General features: G+C 38.6%; 1 protein-coding gene across 1 annotated transcript; it reads right to left on the minus strand.

Moving 5' to 3' along the window:
- Nucleotides 1–2760: 2760 nt before the first annotated feature.
- LOC121513080 (G-protein-signaling modulator 2) lies at nt 2761–5949 on the minus strand. The gene is made up of 5 exons (XM_041792584.1): nt 5745–5949; nt 4881–5342; nt 3962–4130; nt 3512–3765; nt 2761–3403 (listed from the first exon to the last, which is right to left on the minus strand). The coding sequence occupies exons 2-5, from the start codon at nt 5322–5324 to the stop codon at nt 3263–3265; spliced, it is 1008 nt and encodes a 335-aa protein (XP_041648518.1). The 5' UTR covers nt 5325–5342; nt 5745–5949; the 3' UTR covers nt 2761–3262.
- Between the last annotated feature and the right edge of the window lie 4968 nt (nt 5950–10917).

Below are 10917 nucleotides of genomic sequence, written 5' to 3' on the forward strand. Positions count from 1 at the left end.
CCGTATGGAAGCTCTGCTTCAGGAAGTGACACAGCATCCTTTCGTCCCTTCTAACCTAACTAGTGCAGAGTGACCAGGACTTCCTCAGAAAGCTTTCCTCTCAACTGAGTAGACTGTAAACACAGAAGGAGAGGTCACAGGATTCAAGAGAGGCCCCATCTGGCTGCTGAAATGTTGTGGCCCTGACTTATTACATGCAACAGGTTGCAAGTGTAGCAGCTGTGTATGCCGGGCATAAACATTCACTTTTGGCAACAAGAGGAATAAAAGTGAAGCATATTAGCGCCATCAGAGCCACTCTTGTATTTGCTGTAAAAGATATAAAGATATTGTTACACTGAGGGTGTTTATGACAAAAAATGGCAGAATACATAAATACCAATAAAAATGTTGTGCATTAATATTTATTTTCTACCTCCTTTGCATGATTTTTAATTAGAATCAAACCTGGTCATATATATATATATATATATATATATATATATATATATATATATATATATAAGGGCTTAGTTTGGGGAATTTAACCCTTTAAATGCCTTTGTAAGTGCAAAATCTCTGATGTTTGTAATGTAAAAATCACTAAAATGTATTTTAAAAACACCAAAAGTTTAGTATTTCATGTACAAATTGAATCTCCTTTAATTTCCTTGACAAGGATTGTCACAACTTTCATTTTTATGTATTACTACTTTTTTCTATTTAAGAGTTCAATAAATAGTTGCCCTGAGGGTGTTCATGACAAAAAATAGGCCCTACATGTTAATAGAAACGAAAATACTATGCTATTAAAAAAAAAAAAATTAACTTTTTTTCAACCAATTGTTCAATTAAGATCAGGTCTCATCGTCAAAATCAATCATTCTTTAATTTTTGAAATTTCAAACCTCTGAATGCCAGTTTAAGTGCAAACCCCGTACGTTTGTAATGCATTTCAAAAAAATATTTTCATATACCACCTGCAAATTTGATTTACTTGAAGGGGATTATCACAGCTTCCAATAATGAGCAGCATTTTTATTCTTTTTTAAATCTTAAATTCTGATAAATTGTTACTCTGAGAATGTCCAAATGATTTGTTTAAGTTTCCAGATTTTAATAAACTGTCACACTCAATGTGACAATTTATTAAAAGCAATTAAAACATTAAAAGCAATAAAAATACTATGCATTAAAATGTTTCTTTTTTCCTATAATTAAATCAGATTATGAATATTAAATATCAGTTTGGGAATTTAAACCCTTTCAGTGCCAGTTCAACTACAAAAACAACCCTTTAACTTAAAATTAGGAGTTGTTCCTTTAATTAAGAACTATGATCTTATGTAAAGTGCATCAGAGTAATCTGGGTGTTTGCATAATCTGCAGAGTTTCCCAAACTGCCCTTGGGTGTTAGAAAGTTTGCACCATGAGTGAAGTGACTCAATTAGAGAAGTCCCACCTGTGAGGAGCATCCACATAATGAAAGGGGAAGATTCTCAAATGGAACTTTCATTCTTTCGTTGTAAGACCAGGTAGTTAAAGGTTGTTTAAAACAATGGAGTTGTATTAATTTAGAATTCTAACACAGCTATTTCAGAATTATTATAACAAATGTTTAGTTTTAAGGGAACAGTACTCAATCACTTCAGATATTTTTCTCACTGATTCAATCTGCATTATGGTGACCTATTAATATTGCACAAGCATCTATAAAATACAGGAGACTCATGGCTAAATGGCGTTAGTTGTGAGCTTAACAGCAACCATTGTAAGTGGTTGTTGTTGAGCATAATTTGCATTTGACTTTTCTGAGATAATCTTTAAGTTGATCAAATTTCTCCCACACATTTGCCCAGATACCACTGTGACAAAGATAGTCAACCTTAGAATTTTTCATGCAAACATTAAGGAGTTTGTTTTAAAGAAGATGCTTTATTTTCAGAATTGCATTTAAAGTATAAATATGTTTATATTGATGACAAGGTAGGCTTTGATTCATGATTTATTCTGAGAAAACAGGCAAATCTATGAAAAGATATGTAACAGCCTAATGTGGCTGTAATGAAATGATTTCAAAGGAACTGCCAAACATTAATGACCTCTTATCTTATTGGATAATCTTATTTATGTCTGCTCTTTGAAATGGTGCTATCTCGCAAAAGAGTTTTCAAATTTGTGCGCACATTTATAGTGATTGTGAACATTTTGAATCTTGACTCTAACAGCAGAAAGTGCAGTAAGGCAGTGGCACTGAACTTCACATTGTTGCTACGTTTACGCCTCCTTTAAACTGTATCACTTATTTAAAATTCACACATTAAATGTGTAAATATCTTTTATTGCCTTTGGGGTGACATGACCCTGAATTAAAATGACTCAGTAGTGTTAATCAAAATTCAGAAACTTTGTGATAACAACTGTTTTCACTGGGAGATAAATCAACACCTTTTCAGTGCATTGTTTGTTCTCCAAATAAGACATCAATACCTTGTCTCTTTACCCATGATTGTTTTGAATAACAGTCAGCGTCATGTATTAAAAAGATAAGAGGCTATTGCGAAATTTGTGGTACTGAGACTGAGCAAGGGGGGGAAGCTTAATGATGAAAACAGAACTGTGTTTTTTTGCATTCTTGTCCTTGTAGATGCCAAAAAAGCTGGAATGAAGGCCTTTCTGTGTTTGATATTAAAATTAAAATTAAAGAACACACACTAGTGTGATAAACATGGTACTTCTGAAAACATTTGGGGGCAAACTGAATAAATAACTAAATGCAAATTGCTCTGAGAGATGTTTATTTACTGGAGGAGTTTACAGTCATGCATTCAGTGGCCTTTAAACTATTGTCTTCTTACCACCATCCCTTGTGTGTTTAATATCTATTGTACAAAAAGAAAAACACTGTAGAGATCAGTAGACTGCCTCCTCCACACTTAAAAATTGTGCAAACACAAAACCATCCAAACACTCATCACATACGCTCAGCACAGGATATAAAAAAGCACATCTATAGCTCTTATTTATGAGGATAGATTAAAATACCTAACTTGTAAACTTCACAATCACATCAGGATCCACTCTAAATGCTCCATTGCTTAAACATTAGCGTTTTCGCTAGTCTCAACAGCTTAGCACTGACATCAAAAGTGATGACAAAACTCTAAAAAAGCGTCATCAGGGTAAAAAAAAGACCCTGTTTTAACAGTAAATACGGCTAAAAGGCTACAATACTGGATGGCTTCCTCTGTGACTCCCACAGTTCTTTTGCATTTTTTCCATCTCAGGTTTGCAGCAGGCATGGCAGTTCAGTCCTCTGCTCCTCCATGCGCCCCCCCTGGACCCTCAGGAGCAGGGAGAAGAAGTCCTCATCATCCATGGGACCAGGGGCCCTGCTGCGCTGATCCTCCAGTCTGCCTTGAGCCTGAAAGCAAATGCAAAAATAATGCCAGAAATTGAGTTGAAAGCTGATTAATGCTCTTAAAATGGCATGAGTAATTGCCAGATGTGTTTTTGCTGTAACTGCATTTACTTGTGTGGTAAGAATCATGTTATACAGATCCTCTTTGGGCACAGGAGCCACAGCAGGAGTTGGTGCAGGAACAGACACAGGCCTTCTCACGAAAGAGAGCTGCTTTATGCTGCCTCTGAAACTTCTTGTCTTTGATTTTGTCGGTGGAGACCTGTCGAGATGCGCCCTCTGGTCATCCAGCCTGCGAGCCTGAGCAGTGGCCACCAGCTCGAAAAACTCCTCTTTCTGCAGTGAAGTCATGGAGGAAAAGATGACTGTGGAGAAACGAGAGAAGATGGCAGGAGACTCTCAATGGTCGTTGGTCAAAGAGAGATGTAAGAAAACATTCTTCAGTCACGAAGCACTGAGTAGTTTAGTGTTGTTTCAGTTTGATCAAAATGAGTCAGCATCACGACATGGAAACAAATGCAACACTGTTTAACATAATGCATCTCTGCAAATCTCTCCCACCTCTGTGTGTTGGTTTGCCCGTGTTGGGCTCAGAGTGGCACCTCCTCCTCCTCAGCCCACCGGCCTCCAGGCTGAAGGAGCAGCGCTGGTCATTGAGCCGCCTCCCCTCCTGGAGGGTGCAGAGCAGCTCATACAGCGACTCCGGGAAGTCTGGGGTTAACCGGTGAGCCTGAGAAACACGCGGGTAGGTGTCAGAGAAAGAATGAAGGAGGGAGGAAAAGGTTTCTAGCTGAGTGGCACAGACTGTTTGTTGGCACAGTGAAAGAATTCACTCAACTCCTACGTACTCCCACATGCTCTGTAACAAAATGATAGCTGCTCTTTTCCACCACGAGGTTGTTTTTCTGGTAAAGTCCACAGAGGATTGCTGGATTTTAAAAAGCATTAAAAATAAGTATTTTGTTTGCTTCATGTCTAAGTTACTTGAGCGATAACATCAGAATCTGTGCCATTTTGGCAGCTGTTTTTGATTGATTTGTCTTAGCATTTTGATTAAGACTGAGTTCAGTTTAAGTCCAATTTGAGTCTTTTACCTTTATAGGATGATCAAGACATTTTAGTCCAGCTTTAGCCAATAAAAAGTCCTTACTTTTAAGCAAAACTGCTATTTTTTGATTGATGTAATCAGCCAAATTAATGTAAATGTCATACATTCATATAATTGTACTATCATTACTTTCATTGATTTAAAATATCAAATATCATAGATTTTGAATGTCCAAGAGTCCAGCACTAACATTTTAGTCTCGCTTTAGCCTTCTTGAAGAAAACTAAACTTAAATTTGTCAGTTTTATCACCAAAGACCCATTTATAGCTAGTCTCAGTCTAGTCCTCATCAAAAAGGTAGTCCATAAACATTTTAGTCATAGTTTTGCACTGGTCAGAATGCAGAGAAAGTATAATAAAAAGTCTACTCACCTCTTTTGTGTTGCCTTCAGGTAACTCTGAGGAATTCAAGCTTTTTCTGTCAAATTTAGGGTCAATTTCAGTAGCTTTTTCGTCCTCTGTATCATTCGGTTTCTCAGGTTTTTCATTAATCCTCATCATCTCGAGTGTCTGCCCATCAGCTCTGTTTTGTCCATCATTTACATCCTCAGTGTCCTCTTGTTTTTCTCCTTGAATGTCCTCTGCTTTGGTCTCTCGCTCTTCTAAACACATTTTACTCGCTTCATCTTCTTCTTTCTCGTCCTCTCCAGCCTGTTCCTCTTCCTTATTTAGGGCTGAATCTACGCTGCAGCTCTGAACAACAACAGCTGCCCCTGTTTCAGATACACCCTCTGTTATGTCTCCCTCTTCTGTGATGTGGAGACGTCCCAGAAGCCCCTCTTCAGCCATTTCAACTTTGATCTCTGCACAGTCCATCAAGCTTGTTGTCAAACCCTGAAGAGAAGATACACAGAAACAGGGGTTAGGTAAAGGATCTCAGGTCAGAGGCTTTGTTAGTACTCCTGGGAAAATCCTCACTAGTATCACCTTTGAAAGTTACTTGATATAGACAAGATTGTTATGAAGATGAGTCTTTGACGTGCATAGAAACATAAGTGAAACCAGTTTGACAAGTTCCAGCATGTTGTCTACAGATGTTTAAGCCGAAAATCCAATTATAAGTCTCATATTTCTGTCAGCTGTATGACAATAAAGGCGTGTAATAACACAGGTGGATTAAATTTCCTACTTTAGAGGCTGATTGAGGATTTTTTAAGCTGTCAAATTCACTTTTATGCTTCTTGAAATACATTTTTGACCCAAAACTCATCATATTAAATTTAAATTCACTCCTACCTTAAAAGTTGTCCTTTTACAGCTTCATCTGTTGAAGTTCCCACACTCCAAGCAGCGCATATTTCACATAATTTGTCTTCTCGATATCTAAATGAAGAAAAAAAAACAGCCTGGTATGAAGCGTTTCACATGCCGATGTGACAAGCTCTCGCCCGTTCTGTCTGACTGCTACCTTCTCTCTCGTCTCCTCTCTTCCTGTTCCTCTTACCACAGCCCACCCCTATTTACTTAGCCCACATATGACATGTCAGTCTATTATGAAATAGCACTGTCAAAAGCAGAAGCAGCATCACAGGTTTGCTTTGTATGGTTCAAAGAAAAGGGTTTACACTATTTGAGATCAATTTAGATTCTGTCAAAGCAGCTGTAAGTGAAGGCTGCTCTGCCTTGAGTGCTGCTCATTTTATTACGACAGACTCGACTGCAACATGTTGAAACAGGCTCACAGTTCTTCTGACACTGCTGTGGTTTTGGCACACATCCTGTTGACTTGCTGCTAAAAGGAGAAGTAGAGTCAGAGTAGTGAGAGAAGCTGTGTGAGATTATCATTTAAACCAGAGACATTAAAAAAGGAGCTGCTTTAATCTGAGAGCCTCTGTTGACGCTGGTAACATGGCCCAGACATCAGAGCTCATAATCTCTGTTTAGTATAGGTGTTTTTTTTTCTTTGTTATTTCCTGACACCCACGTTCACACTTCTGCTTTCTGAAAATGCAAGGAGAGCAGATGTTTTGGTAACATTTCACCCAGCAGTGTATTGCCAGTCTGGCAGCCCACTTAATCTCCTTATAGTCCTTTTAAGAGATGATGTCCTTAATTGATCCTTCAAGAGGAAATTGAAGTTTTGCACTCTATTATTGAACTCTCTACACACTCAAAAGCTGAAACACAAATGCAATCAATCTTTATTTGTATAGAGCCGATTCTTAACTAATGATACCTCAAGACACTTTACAAAAAAGTCAGGTCTAGATAGTACTCTTTGTTAACCTCAAATACCTGATATTAATCCACCATTAGCTCAGCACTAAGCAGCGATTAGCACTGCTACAGTGGCAAGGAAAACTCCCTTTTAACAGGCAGAACCAGACTCATGTTGGACAGCCATCTGCTGAAGCTGTGTTGCAGTTGTAAAGGGATAGAGGAGGATGCAGAAAGAGAAAAGGAGGAGATACACATACACAAACAGAATCCTATGCTCATGCACTAATGTAGAGACATTAGAATAAAGGTTGGGGTTTGATGTTTTGCTAAGGGGCCATTTGGCAGTACTCAGGAAGTGAAATGACAACTATCGACACCTGTTACAAAGCTGCAGTTGGTGGTTCAGGAAAAAGCCAGTTCCCTTCTTTTTTGGCATCCTGACCTCTAAGAAGATCCTAACATGACAAATACACCGTCCAAAATTACCGACAAATAAGGACATTTCAATGGACCAGCTCACGATGTTAACTGTACAAAAAGGCTCATTCTGTTTGAAGGAAAGGGGTTTACATTTTATAACTGGCTACATGTTCACTGAAGTAACAACACATAACATTTGCAGTTTTGCTGCTCTAATGGGTAAAACCGTCTGGGCCCGACTGACAGGACCAATCAGCAATGAGGGGCAGTACTTACAGGTGCAGTGGAATTGTGACTGAACAAGCAGCAACAAGAGGCTGGTGCAATTATGGCAGAAGAGATTAGTGTGCATGCTGCTAAAGCGCCTGTTTTATCAGAATTCGATGACATTTCTTTGTTAAAAGATAAACAAAGAACAGTAGTGAGTTGTTTTCTTAGAACTGCGTTTTGCAGTTCTATATGGAGTTTACTCCTCAGTAGCGGCTACATCACGTGTTTTGTTGCTCTGATTGGCCCGTAAAGATGTAACAGACAGAACGTTCATCCAGTGATCCTCAGAGTCTTTTTTTCAAAGGCTCTGCTCTTTCCCAAATGCTGTGTATGGGAGGTTTACCAGATGGCACACATCCATCTGATGTGCCAGGTTAGAAAATTTAGGTAAAAAAAAAAGAAAAAAAAAATTGTCATTGATTAAAAGCAGGATGGACCATGTTTTCCCTGACTTTCATGAACCCCTCTTTAGGACTTGGCCCCAGAGCCCCTGCTCCAGGCCTGGGACTAGTGATTTTTTAGTTTCCAACCTAGGTCCTTACAGACTCAGACACTGTCACCCCCAAATAATAACTAATTAATTACTATGAACTTCAATTACATTTGTCTGAAAGGTGATTTATATGGTAAAGATAGATAGATAGATAGATAGATAGATAGATAGATAGATAGATAGGAGATTGTGCACATGCTGCAGCCAACAGGAGGTGGAGACAGAGCTGCACTTTCTTACCACCAGGACTGCAACTTTTTTCTATTACCACAAGTTAGACCCATGCCAATAAAGCCTGTTGAATTGAACAGATAGCTAGACAGACATACTTCTGTCCTCTGAGTGATGCCTGACCAACACTGTCAAAAGGCCAACATGTCCCCCAAAAGGCAGCCTAGAGGTCAACAGAAATGCATTTTTTGGAAAGTAAGGGATGAATTATCGCTACAGTATTGGAAGGCTCACCTTGTTGAACCCATTGTTTTTATGTTCTCCATTCAAGGGTTGCACCCCTCACAGTCATTCACTCTGCTCCTACATCATGTGTCTCCCCTGGACTCTAGAGGAAGCAGAGGAGCATCTCATAACCAGCAGGACCTCAACAATGGCTTGATGGTCCTTCAGCTTGCCTTGACTCTGTGGGTGAAAGTTAAAGGTGCAGTGTTTAATATTTAGCCTAGTAGCATTTAGTGGAACAAACTTGGTAAAAATCAAACATAATCAATATAAGTAGTTCTAGATGAATAGGCCCAAGTGTTTATTCAACTGAATACAAAAAGTACTTTATAAATAATTCATAATAAGCCATTTATTCATGCATAGGGAGGGTCTCCTCCACAGACGCAACCATCTTGGCTTTTGCCATTTTTGCATGTTTCTATGGCACCACAGAAGAAACCAAATAACAGAGATACCATTTTTTTTTAAGTTCCACTGGTTGCCACGGTTATCACCAAAGAGACAAGCATCACATTCTAGAATTGACTGTTAAATTTTGATATTCCCAATTTTACACACTGCACCTTTAAAGATGGGAATCAAAGTAAGTTACATATAAAATGAATTACTTCTCTGCTGAAGTCAAAACACTGTGGCTTTGTTATCCCCTGAAACCACAACAGACACTTCTGCTTTCGGCAGTTCCAATGTGAGCAAATCTAAACATTTAATCTAGCACGTTCTTCCAGCACAGCTCATCAGTTAAGAGTGTCATAATATCAGAATTTTAAACTTGGGTGTGATACTAATGAAACTCTGATAATTTTCTTGATACCATTGCAATAAAAAATAGAGACTCTGGCCTCCATATATGGGGTAATTCTCTGTTTGCCTGTAAAGCTAAGGGCTGAAGACTCTGACAGTAATTCAGTGTCACATCTGTGTAAACTAAATGTTTATCTTTAATGTACTAGTCTCTCCAAGTTGAAGCTCTTGTGAAAGTTCAGACAGGAAGAAAATATTCTGCATGATGATTTAATTTTCATTCTCACTCTAGCTGTAAGCAATCACCCATGGACTTATTTTCTCGTAATCTTCAGCTGTTCACATCACCTGGTATCATCCAGTGGCCCTGCTCTACTTCCTCATTGTTAGCCTATCATATTCATGGTCTCTATATCCTCTCTACCCAGGGTTTGAACTCTGAAGATTCATACTGTTGGGCAGCAGTTTTAACCTAACACCACTGTTGTTGCCTAACTGTGTCTGAGTTTGAGATAGAATACCCTTCTAAAAAGATTATAGTACCATTATAACCAGATAAAGGTACAGTATCTGGGTATCAACCTTTAGAAACAGATCACCAGTTCCATGTAGGAAGGGAGCAGACTACACAATGATGACACTGTTCTGCCTTGTAAAGTCTTTGTTTATCGGGCTGTATGTTCTTCCCACTATACTTTATGGTGGCTCAAAATCATCCTTGATGCTCTAGAGCAAGAAAGTCACTCTACCATCTATACCGGGATAGGGGTCCAGCTGGAATTTGAACCCCTACACTCATATGCCTATCTGGTGCACTACCAGTCTGTGTTTATTCCCTTCTCAGTACATAAGGCAGGTTTAAAAACAGGCTCATGGCTCCAATGGCGGAAAGCCAAAGCTCTCTAGCAGGAATTCCCCTGTCAGAGTTCAAACATGGATCCCTCAGGCTGTGAGGTAGCAGATTTAACCACTGTACCACTGTGCCAGATGCCGTTGCTCTCTTGTCAGGGTTTATGAACTTTCTAGTACATTACTGTCTTTAAAAAGTCATAAGCTCACTCCTCTAGGAGAAAGCAAGAACGACCCAGCTCCCACAAGAAGGGAGCTAAACCTTCCAGCCACCACTCCCAGTAACTTTACCTGCAGTCAGATAAAGCCTAATTGTTGTGTTGTTATTATTTACGGGTTGACTTTATGCTCTTTGCATTTACCTTAGGCTTTCTGGGGAATTCACCACATTTACATATGACTTGTCTTCTTTCTTGTTGTGTGAGCGTGAACATGCATGTTATTTTTCCCTGCTGTGTTCATCCATCTGGTAGTCAGATGGTAGACTTCAGCTGATCATTGGGCAGCTCTCACACAGTTGATGCAAAGCTTCATTTTTTTCTGTGTTATAAAGGTGATGTGAAATGCACAAAACCTCCCTCAAAAATTGCTCAAGTATTATTATTTATTTCATTTTATTTTATTTAACCTTTATTTAACCAGGTAAAAAACCCATTGAGATTGAGATCTCTTTTACAAGGGTGACCTGGCCAAGAGGTCAGCAGCACGCGTCATAATAAATAATACATATTCAAGAGACAAATGATAAACAATATGTTAGAACATACAATAAAAATAATTAGAGGTAGATCACATTTAAAAGTGCAGTAGAAATCACAATAATAATTTAAAAACACAAGCACTGTTCCAATGTCTCGCATTGTCTATCAGTTAAGATAGAGCGAAAGTGTTCCAGTGAAATAAGTTCTGATATTTTCAAGTAAAAGTGCTGATTTGAAAAACTACTCAAAAAGTACAAGCTATACAAATATACAGTGGGTGTTTTTATTTTCCCAGCCTGAGATGTAGGACTAT

Source organism: Cheilinus undulatus, linkage group 8 (assembly GCF_018320785.1).
Source record: "Cheilinus undulatus linkage group 8, ASM1832078v1, whole genome shotgun sequence".
Classification (NCBI taxonomy): domain Eukaryota; kingdom Metazoa; phylum Chordata; class Actinopteri; order Labriformes; family Labridae; genus Cheilinus; species Cheilinus undulatus.